The following is a 15,855-nucleotide window of genomic DNA, read 5'->3' on the forward strand; positions in this document are numbered from 1 at the left end:
AAAGCTGTACTCGACATGACTGCTCCGAAAACTTTAAGGGATGTACAACGTCTAGTGGGACGACTCACAGCCTTATCCAGATTCATCCCGAAGCTAGCGGAGCACATCAAGCCCATCCTGAAGAATTTGAAAAAGGGGACCACTCAACACTGGGACGATGATTGTGAAACAGCATTCGACACTGTCAAACACATTCTCACCAGTCCTCCGATTATGGCTCGACCGGATGATGGGTCCGACTTGCAGCTGTACATTGCAGCATCCCACCACGCCGTTAGTGCCGCCTTGATACAAGAGGCACCTTCCCTTAAACTGATATACTTCATCAGTCGTACACTGCAAGGAGCCGAAGAACGCTATTCTTGAATTGAGAAAATTGCCCTGGCCCTGCTCACAGCTTCTCGTCGACTGCGACCATATTTCCAGAGCCATCAGGTAGTAGTCCGAACAAACCATCCCATTGCCAAGATCCTCCGCAAACCAGACTTGGCAGGACGGATGGTCTCCTGGTCCGTGGAACTGTCAGAATTCGGACTCCGCTACGAGCCGCGCGGATCCATCAAGGGTCAACATTTAGCAGACTTTGCAGCTGAATTGGTACCTGCACCTGAGGACTCAGTCACAAAGTTGCTTCTCAGTGTGGATGGCTCCTCCGACAAAAGGGGGGGAGGAGCCGGTGTCGTCCTAGAAGGACCGGATGGTTTAGTCATAGAGCAGGCCATCACATTCAAATTTCCAGCTAGCAACAACCAGGCCGAATATGAAGCCTTGATTGCTGGCCTATCCTTGGCCAGAGAGTTCGCGGTCGATCGTTTAGAGTGTCGGATGGACTCCAAGTTGGTGGTCGGCCACGTGAACGGAACTTATCAAGTCAAGGATAATCAGCTGTTACGCTATTTCCACAAGGCTCAAACCTTGCTCCAAAGTTTTGTCGAGGTTAGCGTCATCCATGTACCCAGGGAGCAAAATGCAAGAGCAGATCTCTTGTCTAAGTTAACCCATTCTAAGGAGCGAGCACAGCTCTCCTCAATCATTAAGATGACGCTCGACCGTCCTGTGGTGGAAGCTTTCATCACCAATGTGTCGACACTAGTAACAGACTGGCGCCAAAAGATCAAGGATCTTATGGAGAAACAAGATAAAGGAGAAAGCATTACTGTGGCCGATTCCAAACGCGTTGCACGTTTTATATGCATAGGCGACGACCTATACCGTCGCGGCCATAGCACTCCTTTGTTGAAATGCCTATCAGAGGAAGAAGCAGACTACGTACTCCGCGAATTGCACACCGGGATATGCGGATTTCACTCTGGTAAGCGGACACTGAGGGCACGCGTTCTCCGCGCAGGATATTATTGGCCCACGCTCGACCACGACTGTGAGACATTTGTCAAGAAATGTATCTCCTGTCAGGCCCATGGTCACGCCATCCATGCACCTCCCGAAGAGTTGCACAGTATTATTTCTCCCTGGCCGTTCGCTCAATGGGGCCTCGACATAATTGGACCATTACCGATCGCCAAAGCGCAGAACAAGTTCCTCCTAGTGGCGCAGAAACCATTTATTTTTAAATGATATTATTATGTACTGTTGAACCTTAAACCTAAATACTATGAAAATATTTAATTTTTATGCAAATTTTGAAAGTTATTTTTTCATTTTTAATTTTTTTTAAGTTATGATATTATATTTTTAAAGTTATTTTTGTATATTATTTTATATTGTTTTATTTATTAATACTAATTTCAATCACCGTTCAACTATATGACAAGTTTAACCAGTAAACCTTGTGATGTCCCGAATGGTTTGGTTTTCAAAGCATAGAATGACCACATAACGGTTTTAGCCCATGCAAACTCAACATGTAGAAAAAATTGAAGGTAATTTTCAATTCATATTTTTTCAAATTTCAAAAGTATGATTTTAGTACCTAAACAATAACTTTGAGGGTTAAAATAATTTTAGTCCACTAATATTAGTGTTTGGAAATTAAAATAATATTTTTCAAATATTAAAGATTATTTCTTTTTTAAATTTAAGAGTCCAAAGCTACATTTATCTTAAATTTCTATTAATAAAAGCATAATCAGACCTTCTTTTATTGAGAGAGATTAAAAGAATAAAAATATTCAAAAAGAACAACACTATGTCATTAATATTTAGGATAGTTTTTAGAGAAAAATAAGTAAGTTTAAAACAAATTTAATCATATAAGTGAATTATCTATTTTTTAACACATACCTAATCAGATCTTTAAAAAGGAGAGGAGAGAATAATAACGATAGAATGTTTTGGGCTCATAATTAAAGCGGAAGATCCTATGAAAATAAACTTGCATGGGGATTTATTTAGTTGTAATTAAAACGAAAGAAATATAAGGCCAAGAGATCCAATTAGAATGAAGGTAGGAAAATAATAAAGGAAAAGTACAAAAGGATAAAAAAGAAATGTGTTGTTTAGGCTCAGTAAAAGAATGACCAAAATATATTTAAAAAAAGAGAAAAAAATATACAATATATAAACCAAGTAAAAGAAAGCAAAATATTTGTTGAATTTCGACAGTAAATGTAAATGGGGAGAAAAGGAAGCTGAAGAAGATGAAGCAAAGTAAACATGGGATACTTATAAAATCAATAGGGTGACTAATGTAACAACTTAATCTTTTAAAATTTACTATAACAGTAAAACTAATTAACTTTTAATATTTTATTGTCAAAGGCATCTTAGTCAAAACTAATTCATAAATTAGTTATATTTTATATTAAGAGTGGGTCATTTCGAAGCTAATTAACTTTTTAATTTATCTGAGTGATTATTAAGTCTCCTGACAGTTTATAATTGAATGTTACGTAACAACTTCTTTATGTTAATATAAAGTTCTTAACATTTACGATTTTAGAATCGATATGTAGTGTTATTTGAAGACCTTAACATATAAATGTATTAGGAGGCCGCCTGCAATTTTCTTATTAAAAGAAAATTTTCACTTATTTATTAATGATAAAATGAATGCATAGCATAATTTTTCAGCTGGCGGTAATAATTGAATTGAGAGAATGAATTCTTACCTCTTGGTGAAACAATTTCTCGATAGTTGTATTGAGATCGTCATGGAAGGTTAAATCAGAATCCTTAGATGTTTGAATTCCTGAAAGCATTGGCACTTTGATGACTCCTTCAGAAAAAGTTATCAAACTGGGACATTTAACTACCATGACGATTTTTAAATACGAGAATTGCAGAGTGGCCTTCCCTGAATAAAACCTTACAAGTCTTGGCAATGATTTCAGCTTGATTGATTTGAGTCGTCCAAATACCATCTCAGCACAACCATCTTCGTTTTCATCTTTAATAATTTCTTTGATTGACTCACAACTATTTATGATTAGGGTCTCAAGTTTCACCAAACTTTGAACTGTTGCAAATGTGAATAAATACTCCATCCTTTCACAGAGTTCCACTCGCAGTTCTTTAAGATTGATGAAAGACACTGCACAATGAACTAATTTTTGTAACTGAGGGCACTTCTCGAGCCTTAACTCGTCAAGCTTTTCAGAGTACGTTTTTACCCAAGGGTGTTCTAAGCCCACCAACTCTAACTCTTTTAGATCTATCAAGAATAATTGTTTCAATCCCGCAAGTCCTCCATCGTGAACTTGAAGTTTTTCAGAGGGAAATATCTCCTTCAAACCAAAGAAACTTTGTATTCCAAGCAAGACTAAATTGGGTAGCTTGTGAAAGAAGTCAAAAGGCAAACTATCTTTCTCGTTGTTAAAATCCTCAAAGCACAAAAAAAGAACGACTATATTGCAAAGAATGTGTTGTAGCAACTGTACTTCTCTAAATAACATAATGTTTTCTTCATTGAGTGCCAAATGCTTTATGTTGGGAGAAACCTAACAATTAATGACAAACAAATTCAAAAGAAAACGTGCATGTGTTGTAAGTTAAAAGCATTAAAAGGAAAATGGAAAGAAAAGGAAACTCAAAAAAGTGTAAATGTTGATGCTTCGCTACCTTTTCAACTGAAAACATAGGTTGTTGCAGTGGGCTAATTTGAGCCCCTATAGCTCTTTTCTGATTTTCATCAAAGTCTGATGTGAATAGCTTCAATTTAGGACAATAGCTCACAAGTAAGGTTTCTAATAACGGACAATCCAGATCATGCTTTCCAGGATAAAAGCAACTCAAGAGTGGCATGTTTACAAGAAATAGCGACGACAAACAAGGGAGTTCAAACATTATTTTGGTTCCATGTTCCATTCCATCTTCCTTTTCAGCTATTTCTAACAGTTTTCCACAATCGATTATTTCAAGCTTGTTAAGTTTCCCGAGATTTCTTGCTAGGGATGAAGAGAACAATGCTATCAAACTTCCACAACCATTAACAACCACTTCTTGCAAATTATGAAAGCTGATAATTCCTGTGGAATTTTCCTTCCATACATGTTTCAAATTTGACAAGTTCTTTAAAGTAAGTTTTTTCAAACTAGAGACTATTCCCTTTGTCTTGTCCTCACTCTCATCAATGTCAAATATTACCTCGACTGCATCAGAACTATGCACATTCAACTTTTCTAAGTTCTTCATGTAAGGGAGTACATGAAATGGAATTACGATAGCTCTTTTGCATGCTGCATCAAATTCTAATTCCTTGAAACTACCAAAGAAATTGTCTGAAATAGCAGGTTTTATGTGTTGAACTCCCGTCATCTCAAGATAGTCATCAAGAATCATGTGCTTTGAATGGTTGAAAAACTCCTAAAAAAGCAAGAAATTCAATATCAGGTTATAATTAACATGTTTCATACGCTTCGTATTTAGTTAATAAGATCACTCAGATTTACCTTTAGGAGGCCAAAAAGTATACCAAAATTTTCAAATTTTTTTTTCTAAAGAGGAGATATGGGCTCGAATCTTTCATAATCGTTGGAAAATAAACTTTCTACTTTAGTTCTATGAACAATCATGGTCAAAAGGTTGATTAAAATTTTAAAATTATCACTCTGGGATATCTAGATAAGGTAAGGATGAGTTTGATACAGTTCGACCAAGATCAAATATAGCTCCATCAAGTCGGATACAGCTCGACTAAGGTAGATACAACTCGTACAAGGACGGTTACAATTCGGCCAAAATTAGATACAACTCTCTTTTTATTCGAGTTTTTTTAATAGAACATATGGTCTCGGTTGGTGAAATAACTTATGCCATATATGTATTTTCTATTTCGGTTCCATGAACAACCAATGTTAAAAAGTTGATTGAAATTTTAAAACTGTCATTTAAATTTATAATTTTTTATCTTATTATTAGTCTTTACGCTTCAATTTTATGAATAATTGATGTTATAGAGTTATAATTATAATTTTCTAAATAATTATCCATCAAACAAAACCTACTACTAAATAATATAATATATTCTAATTGATTTAAGGTTAAGAGAAGAGTATTTTATAACACAGGAGAAAAAAGTAGTAATGTAATACAAAAGAAGATTATTTAGTTTACATACAAAAATTTAATTAGGATAACTAATTCTCACCTTTTCATGAAATAAGCTTTGGACAGTTGTGTTGATATCGACGTGGAAAGTGAGAAAAGGATATGATGGATATTAATGAGTAATGTTAGTAAAACATTTAATTCATATTTGTGTACCTAGTAAAATAATTGTTTTAAAATAGTTATCCTTCAAACAAAACCTATTGCTAAATAATATAATATATTATAATTGATTTGAGGTTAATTAAGAGAAGAGTATTTTATAACACAAGGAAAAAGAAAGTAATGTAAAAAAAACAGAAGACTATTTAGTATATATAAAAAAATTAAGTAGGATAAGTAATTCTTACCCAATGAAATAAGCTTTCGACAGTTGTGTTGAGATCGACGTCGAAAGTGAAATCAGAATCTGCAGATGTTTGAATTCCCGAAAACATTGCTAGTTTTATGACTCCTTCAGAGAAAGTTATCATATTGGGACATTCAGTAACCATCACATTTCGTAAACATGGGCATTGCAAGGTGGCATTTCCGGAATAAAAGCTTATTAGCCTCGGTAAGTGTTTCAGCTCAATTGATATGAGTCGTCCAAAGATTATCTCATCACAACCATTTTCCTCTTCATTTCTTGCAATTTCTTTGATTGATTCACAATTCTCTATGCGTAGAATTTCAAGTTTCACCAAACTTTTGAGTGTTGCAAACGTGAATAAATACTCCATCCTTTGGCAGTGAATCACTAATAAATATTTAAGATTGATGAATGACACAGCGCAAGAAACTATTCTTTCTACCAGAGGGCACTCGTAAAGATATAAGAGTTCAAGTTTTTCAGTGTATGGTTGTACCCACGTGTGCTCTAAACTTATACACTCTAACTCCTTTAATTCGAGCAAATATAATCGTTTCAATCCAGCAAGTACTTTGTCGCGAACTTGAAGCTTTTCAGAGGAAAATATCTCCTTCAGACCAAAGCATTTGTGTACTGTAAGCCATTCTAAATTGGGTAGCTTGTGAAAGAAATCAAAAGGCAAACTATTTTTCCCATTGTTATCATCCTCAAAGAATAGTTGAAGATATTTTAATTTACAAAGAAGGTCTTGTGGCAAACGTACATCACTCATTAGCTTAATGTTTTCCTCATTGAGTGTCAGTTCCTCCAGTTTGCGAGAAACCTGACAATTGAAGTCAAAAAAATTCAAAAAAAATATGTTGATGTTAGTTAGATACTATTAAGAGAAAAATATATCAACGAAAAGAAAAGGAAGCACAAAAGGATTAAATTTGAATGTTTTGTTACCTTTTGAATCGAGAACAAAGGTTGTCGTAGCAAGCTTATTGGAGCCTCTAAAACTTCTCTTTTACTATCATCATCAAAGCTTGATCTGAATAGCTTCAGCATAGGACAACATTCCACATGTAATTTATTTAACAAGGGACATTCTAGATGATGCTTTCCAGGGTAAAAGCAACTCAACAGTGGCATATTCCAAAGACGTAACATGGTTAAACGAGGAAATTCTAACATTAATGTCATTCCATACTCCATTTCATCTTCCTTTCCAACTATTTCTACCATTTTCTCACATTTCTTTATATAAAGTGTCTCCAACTTCCCAAGATTTTTGGCGAGTGATAAAGGGAACAATGTTACTAGGCTTCCACAACCATCAACATCCACTCTTTTCAAATTGGAAAAGCTGAAAATTCCTTCGAGATTTTCCTTCCATACACATTTTAAATTTGACAAGTGTTTTAAAGTAAGGTTTTTCAAACGAAACACCATTCCATACGTCTGGATTTCACTCTCATCTATGTCAAATATTAGTTGTGCTGATTCACATTTCTCCACATTCAATTCTTCTAAGTTCTTCAAGTAAGGTAGTACATGAGAGGGAATCAATGTATTTCTTTTACATGCTTCACCAAATTCCAATTTCTTCAAACAACCAAAGAAATTGTCCGGAAAAGCAAATTTACCACGTCGATCTTTCCTCTCGGGATAATCAACAAGATTTATATCCTTTGAATATTCAAAAGAAACCTTAAAAAGAGAAGAAACTAAATGTCAGATGTACATGACAATCAATGATTGATTAAATATATAAAAAGTCTTTTATACTAATTCTTATGGTATATGTGACCCGCACTTTAGTTCATTATATAATTTGTTATAAAACCAAATTTGGAAAAATGAAAAAAAGTGGAAATTGTTTCAAATAATTCGAAGAGTATATGAATGTGAAATTATGCTAGACATTTGGATATCAAATCCAACTTGATAATACAATCCATAAACCTTGACCTAATGAAAATAGGAAATAAATTACTTAAATATGTACAAAACGACATAATGTTCATGCTTCATAATATTTATGTTTTGCAAAAGAATTGAATTATTAGTTATGAACATTTTCAAAGAAATTAACATTAAATTATCTATGGAGTATGATGCAATGAAAATTTGTGATGATCAACATACTTTAATGCATACCTGGTTTGTGAAATGTGTTTGTAGAGTGGCATTCAGATCACCTTCCCAATACCATTTGTCTTTTTCTCCTGCTTCAACATGTACTTTTTGTAGCTTTGGAGCACTTTGGGCTTCAGATAACTTTTTCATTTGAGGGCATTCACTTACTACTAATTTTTCTAGTAGTGGGAATTTTAAGTCACACTTCTCAACATTAGAGAAATTTGTGAGATTTTGTAGAGACACCAATTCTAATGATTTTAATTGTTTAAACTCAACCTCTTGTATTTTTTCCTCTTCATTTTCTGCAACAATTTCCACAATTAATGGACATGAACTTACCTTCATCGTTGTGAGTTGATTTAAGGTTTTAGCAGTTGAGAGTGTCATTAAATTCCTCATCATACAGTTCACCACTTCTAAGGATGTTAAGTAACTAAAAGATACCGAGGATGATGCTAGATTTCTCAATTTTTTGCATCCACTGATGATTAAGCGTTCTACCCTTTGAAGAAGCACATCATGCTCAAAACCAATCTCCTCTAGAAACCACATGCTACGTAATTCTAACTCTTTAAGTTGCATAACACCACCTATTTTTTCAGGTGAACTAACACTTTCACGAGTACAAATTCTTTTTATGTGACAAAGTCCCAATGTTAAACTTTTCAAATTGGGAAGTCTGTGAAGAAACCAAAAGAGAACTTCATTATTCTTCAACCGGTACAAATTAACTTCTTCTAGTTTGTGCATTCTGTGAACATTAACAATGTATTTTTGCAACCACTCTGCTTCCTTCAAGCTCACCGACATGTATTCCAAATTATATATTGCCTAAATAAATTAATAAAAAGACTTATTGTTAGTATTAAAGCATACTAGTTGAATCATAATTTATTATTTTGATTTAAGAAATAAAAGGCGTAATCTCACATCCTTCTTAAAGGTTGAGGATTCACGCTTTTCATAAAAAACAGGACATATTCTATATTTCCAAGAACAAGCTTCAAAAAAGAACTTCTGATTTGTATCTGAACGAACTTTATGTACCTTTTTTGTTGCTAAAACAATTGGTTGTTCTGATGAATTTGTGATTTCTGAAGTCAATCCTTTGAGCATGCTACAGTCGACTATTTTCAATTTCTTTAATGGTGGCCACTCTAAAGTATGAATTCCTGAGTAGAAACTCCTCAATTCACGCAAGTCTATTAATGATAGAGTGTTTAGATGAGGAAATTTAAAGGTGATATCAGTTGCACTTGAATGTTTGTCCAAAGCAATAATCTCTGTCATTGCCCAACAATCCCATATCTCAAGGACTTCTAGTTTTTGTAGGTCATTGGCAATAGAAACTGGAAAGAGATATTTCAATTTTGGACTCACATTAACTCTTATGCTTTGCAAATTATTACATTTGAGTATTTCACCAGTGTCACCCTTCCATACGTTCACCAAATTTGGCAGGTTTTCTAGAAATATATTACCCAAATTTGCTTCAATAATATCACAAGTGTGCGGAATATTTGCAAAATCAAATATGTTTTCAACCAATTTGCAATCTTTAACTGTCAAGCTTTGAAGGCTTTGCAATCTTTGCCCCATATAATTAGGAAAAATTGTAACAAGTTTATGGCACTCTCTTATAATCAAAGAGTTCAAATTACTAAAGGAATGTAAACCAATATCAGATTTCCAAATTGTACAGAGTTTCTCCATGCAGATAATCTCCATTTTCTTCAACTTAGGAAAAACATCAATATACTGTTACAATAAAAATACTTTATAGGTGAGCAATTAAAAGACCTGATTACTTAATATATCAAACAACAAAGGATAACATTAATCAAACTCAATATTAAACACACACCTCTGCATCTTCCGGTCGAAATATATCTTCCATCATTTCACATCCACTTACAAAAGTGCTTTCAAGATTCACCAAACTTTCAGCAATAGAGAATGATAGTAAATACTTTAAATTACCGCAATCGGTCACATTCAATGTGAGCAAATTTTCAAAACAATGGTCATATTGGTCACTCCATATCTTTTGGATGTTGATTGAGGATAACTCCAAAGATTCTAATTTGGGGATGGAAACCTGTAAGAGCACATAAAATGTCATAACAAGAAGATTTCATTTCAAAAGATATGTTTTTCCCAATAGAAATGTTAAATTATGATGCAACTTCTATAAAGTTAAAAAAAAAACTAAAATTAGGTGAAGTTCTAAGAAATTCTAGATCATTGTGAAGAAACAATCTCATGCCTATATATGTGGTGAAATTTTTCAATATGCTCAAGTAACTTTATAAAACATAATAAAGTTTAGTTCCATAAAATCAATCACTACCTTTTATAAAACTCCTCCATTACCCACCGTTTCCAAATCTACCTTTTATAAAGTTTGTGGTTTAATTTTTTAATGTATATATATCTATACAAAACATTCAACAAAAGAATTTTACATGAAAAACTATAAAAAATAAAATTTTTACACTGATATTAAAAATTCATCCAAACAGTAGATTTGAATTTAAAATTTATCCATAATTAATATTTCAAATATTTATATAGATATCAGAATTCGATTATTAAAAAATCAAATTTTGAACTGTTTTACTTTTATAATTGTTTTTTTGAAAATTTTTTCATTTTCTTTTAAATAAAAATAATAATAAAAGTTTTCTTTTTTAACTTTCCAAAATAATAAAATTATAAATTTAAAATATATTTATAATTAAAAAATTATTTTAAATAATTTTTTATAAAATCAATATTTATATATTAATATTTAATTAAAAAGACATTAAATATTATGTAAATTTTAAAAATTATTGAACTTGTAAAGTAAATAAAAAAAATAACTAAAAAAATATTAATTAATTTAGTTTAGGGGCTAGTTCATCCTAACTCTACTCCAGCCCATTTTATATGAGTTTTAGGAGTTGGGGTTTTTAAAAAGCCCATATTAAGTGGGTTAAAAAATTGAGACTTGATTTTAGAAATAGTCAAAATCAATCCATGGATGAGGAATTCAAATGACATCTCTAAACGCACTAATGGAGTTAAAAGAAAGGGATATTGATGTGGTGGAAACATAGAAAGGTATGTGACTAAAAAAGAGGTATTGATTACACGGGTGTGACAAAGATGACACTCCTATGGTTTGTTGACTTGCATTCTTTAGATTAGATGTGTTACCTTTGATTTAGATTTTAAGTTGTTTATAATTTGAATGTAGATTAAGTAAAAGTGTTGTTGTATCAAATTTTATTTTGTTTAATTTTAATTTCACTATAATGAACAGGGTGTATAAAAGATTTTGGAAATAATTGCATGCAGTTCACCTAATATTATTTATGGATTATTTAGTATGTAACTTATCCAATATTATCTACAATTTTTTTTTATGTAATTCACCTATGAATTATGTCCTATGTAACATAACTATGTATTTTGAATAAATTATCTACGAATTATTTTGTATGTAACTTACATACAAATTATTTCATATTTCATATGTAATTCACCCAGAATTACATACAAAATTTTTTAAGGATTCTATTATTTATATGTATGTAACGTTTTATTTAGTTTTTTTTTTTGTATGTAAGATTAATGACGTCTATATAACATGCAGATTCTTTTCATACGGATTTTTTTCATACGTAATCCGTGAATAATATTTAATTACGGATTTTATGCAATGTACTGATTTTGTCTAGAAAACGTTGATTTTTTTTTTGTTGTAATGGGAACTCGTAGATTGTCCATATAAAAAATATATCATTGAATTTAAATGAATTTATAAAGCAAAACCAAATCCCTACGGCAGCTTACAAAAGCATAAAGCTAGGTTGGTAGCAATCTAGAATTGCCTATAATTAGACATTCACCTAGTTGCTCACCTGGACACAAGAGCTCTAATAGCTCTTTTAACACAAAAAGGATGGAGCATTCACTATTTGGATTTCAAATAAGCTTTGTAAATGATGTTCTTGAAGAAGAAATATATGTGGTGCAACAAAGAGGATTTGTAAGCAAATTTGATGAAGCTAAAACTAAGAAAAGTTCCATATACCTTAAAACAAGTTCCTCCAACATGTTATAACATAATTGATGAGCTCCAAATTAAGGATTTCACATAAGCAAGAATGAGTCAACATAAAACAATAGGAAGATGATGATGGATTTCAAACAAGACATGATAAAAACAATCAATATCACCAACCTACATAAAGGTCAACCAACAAAAAGAAGCAATATATATATAAATATATATATATATATATATATATATATTTATATGCACACACATTATCCGAGCAATCTAAAAAAATAAGTTAAATATTCTTTTTTCTAAGAACCTATTATAGAAAAGTTCTGAAAAATTATAAGTCTCTCTCTATAAATTGAGGCTTATAATGATTTATAATTTTATATATCACATACATATATATCTTTCATTGTATACAAGTTCATAAACTCAATACAGTTTCTTTCCATTAGAGCAATTGTTACCTTATTCAAAACTACTCCACATTCCTCATCATCTCTGAAGTTTCCTTCTATAATATATATTTACTAAATTACTATTCATCCCACAAAACTCCTCAATCTATCCTAATATTCTAACATGAAAAGAAATTAAATGAATAGTATTTTTATGCTTCTTTTAAGGCAATAACAACATACAAATTAAACATTACACATGTAATTATGATAAGGTTTTACGAACCTTTTCATTGAAGAGTGGAAGGCAAGAATTGGTGACCCCATGCTCAGCGTTAGTAACAATATTTGTGTTCTCGTGGCCTTGCAGCAATGGTAAACTACCAAGCATCTCATCAACGACATATAAACAAATAAATGTTGGTAAAGACTTTAATGTTAATTGTCGTAACTTGGGAAACTCAATCATCTCATCACTCATAGTTTGAGTTTGTCTTTCTTTTGAAACTATCTCCTTCAAAGAATCACAGTCACACACTTGCATTGTTTCAAGCTCAGTGAGGAGTCTAACCATGCAAAATGGGAAAAGGTTTACCAATTTAATGCATGTTTGAATCTTGATGACCTTTAAATTGCGGAAAGAGGTCTCTACAAGCTGATTGTCACATATTATTTCCAAATTATCCAATTTGTAAAGCCATATGGACTCTAATTTTGGAAAAGCGGCTAAAGAGTGAAACCGCTCCCTTGGATTGATAATATACTTAATGCCAAAATTGTTTACAATGGATAAATGTTTCAAATTTGGAAATCCTTCAACATTTAATTCATAGAAAATATCTTCAACATCATTGAGTTCTCCCAACAACAAACATTCAACACTTTTGAACAACATTTTAATCCATTTTTCAGAATGAATATCGATACCTTCTTTCAGGTTTAATGCCAAAAATTTCACCTCCTCATACTTGTCAGGGACTTTGAATTCTCCCACTTTAAGCAAGTTAAACAAGTTGAATTCACCAATAACAATCTTGTAACTATTCAACCTGTCAAAAAACAAATTCTGCGGAAAATGTGAAGAACTGTGGATGTGTATGTCAAGATTTTGTAATTGATTCAAGCGCCTCAACTCAGAGAGACTAGCACTTTCACTTTTCATATTCTCTTCAGCCTCCCATATAATCAAGTTGTCTCTGATATAAAACTCCTCTAAAATGGCCATCCTCGGTATGATATTGGAAGTTATTTGTCTTAGTTTTAGGCAATTGCTTATGTCAAGAAATTGAAGCTTATCCAATTGCCCAAATTCAAGAGGCAAATTTTCTATATTAGATCCTGAAAAAGTAAGGATTCTTAAATTCTTCAACTCACCAATGATTGATAGGTTCTCTCCTAAAGTGCATTGCTCCAAACAAAGCATTCTCAACTTTTTTAGGCATTTAATTGATGAAGGTAAGCAAGATAAATTAATATCAGTCAGTATCAACACTCTGAGTCGAACCATAGATTTAAAAAATTCATCTGGTATTTCAAAAGATTCATTTTTATTGTCAATATGTAAGACTTCAAGTCGAGGACAATGTATACTCTCAGGAAGCTCATCATTGATGTCACAGAATTGTAGAAAAATGGCAGAGTACCTTTCAAAGTCATTTTCGTGAGGCCACTCATCAAGTATTGCATTTTTCATATAAAGCACATGTTTTTCCTTGGATGATATTGAAAGAGCAACATCTCGCACAATGTCATGCATGTTGAAGCGGTCAATAGAATAACTTTTCACCAACAAACTCCATTCTTCTAGCTCTTGTATCATCTCCTTTATTCTTCTCTTCGCATCTGTAAATGTGTGGACGCCTGGAAGTAACTTCAAACCAACACAGAATTTCACCAAGTCCATAATCAAAGCATCATTTCCCATTCTTGCACACTGTAAGAAAATACACTTAAGCTCCTCATTTTTTAGATAATCATAGCTCAACTTTATCGAGAAGTCAGTAAATCCCCATTCTGATGTAAAATTTTCTCTTTTAATTTGTTGACAGACATCTTCCCATGTGGATAAGCTTTTATTCTTTAGTGTCCTTCCTATGGAAACTAAGGCTATTGGAAACCCAGCGCTCCATTTGGCAATTTCAATAGCATTCCTATCAAACTCAGAATTTTTCACACCAGCAACTTTCTTAAGATAAGTCTCCGATTCCTTTTCATCAAGGACTCGTACCGGAAAAATTGAGCTTTCTTGCACATCCATTTCATTACATAATACTTGTTTATATCTAGATGTTAGAAGAATTTTGCCTCCTCTATAATCGTTAGACAACTTTTCCCTTTTCATCTTATCCAAATCAACTTTTGACAACTCTTTCATTTTTGTCTTATTATAACCAAAATCAGATATGTCATTGTTGGAACCAAAATCAGACATGTCATTGACTTCTTGTTGGCTTGCATCATCACTACATGGAATCCCAAGTTTATTAAAGTCCAATCCACCCCAAAGATCGTCAAGGATAATAAGGGTGTTCTGCTTTTCATTCTTTAACCTCTTTCGAATACGATCTGTTATTGCAATCTCACTTTCCCCTTCCAATTTCATTCCTAGTATGCCAGCAATTTGCTCTTGAATTTTTTTGAAGTCAGGATTTCGTGTAATATTCGCTATGATGACTATCTTGAACAACTTTTCTCGAGCTTTCTTAGCAATTTCTTTGACTAAAGTGGTCTTACCCACACCACCAGGCCCATAAACTCCAATCATACCAACTGTAGAGTCTTGCAGTGCTTTCATGATCAACTCCATAGTTTTAGTTCTTGATGCAAAGCTTTCATATCCATTGTTTGAAAAAGTAGCATCAATGGATGGAAATTCTTGGTACGAAGCTTTCTCAAAAGAAGTTTTCCAAAGCTCACCTCTTGTGATTTCCTCAACCATCTTTGTAGCATTTCTACCCAGTTGATACCTCATTCGGAAATTATTTGGAAAGAAACCAATTGAGCAAATTGTCTTTGCATGACATTCATCATTAATATAACTTTTATATTCTTTTATCTTCTCATCCATTAGCATTAAGCAATGTTGAACGTCATTTTCAATTTCTTCTCCATTCCTTAGTGCACTATCAACTTGATGTTGTAGTCTCTCCTTATTATGTTCCAACTTCTCAACGTAAGATTCCAACTCTTTAAATTTGTCTTTGTAATTAAAAAAGTAACCCACTTGTCGTTTGACCACACTTACTGTAATATTAAGTGCACTTTCAGTAGCTGTAGAGACAATTGGATCCATGGTCCCTTGATAATGGTCGTTTTCGTCTTAATTGTTTGCTTATTACTACGATTAGTCCTTTTTCTCCTAAATAATACAAATGCAAAATTTCATTTATAAATATTAAAATAATTTATAAATAAACACAACA

The 15,855-nt window shown here is 32.5% G+C and overlaps 1 protein-coding gene across 7 annotated transcripts in view; it reads right to left on the reverse strand.

The window, feature by feature from the left end:
- LOC148200735 (uncharacterized) overlaps positions 1–15,855 on the reverse strand; it is a 41,660-nt gene that overhangs the window by 22,065 nt on the left and 3,740 nt on the right. For all 7 annotated transcript variants that reach the window (XM_088113418.1, XM_088113421.1, XM_088113423.1 and 4 more), the window contains 8 exons: positions 12,720–15,791; positions 9,846–10,079; positions 9,029–9,739; positions 8,000–8,812; positions 6,806–7,549; positions 5,856–6,680; positions 4,018–4,761; positions 3,069–3,896 (listed from right to left, as the gene is read on the reverse strand). In XM_088113418.1, the coding sequence (XP_087969544.1) occupies positions 3,069–3,896; positions 4,018–4,761; positions 5,856–6,680; positions 6,806–7,549; positions 8,000–8,812; positions 9,029–9,739; positions 9,846–10,079; positions 12,720–15,725 (7,905 nt within the window). In that variant the 5' untranslated portion in view covers positions 15,726–15,791. The remainder of the gene's footprint in view (positions 1–3,068; positions 3,897–4,017; positions 4,762–5,855; positions 6,681–6,805; positions 7,550–7,999; positions 8,813–9,028; positions 9,740–9,845; positions 10,080–12,719; positions 15,792–15,855) is intronic.

The sequence above is a fragment of the Vigna umbellata genome, chromosome 4 (assembly GCF_029865625.1).
Source record: "Vigna umbellata cultivar VRB3 chromosome 4, Vumbellata_1.0, whole genome shotgun sequence".
NCBI lineage: Eukaryota > Viridiplantae > Streptophyta > Magnoliopsida > Fabales > Fabaceae > Vigna > Vigna umbellata.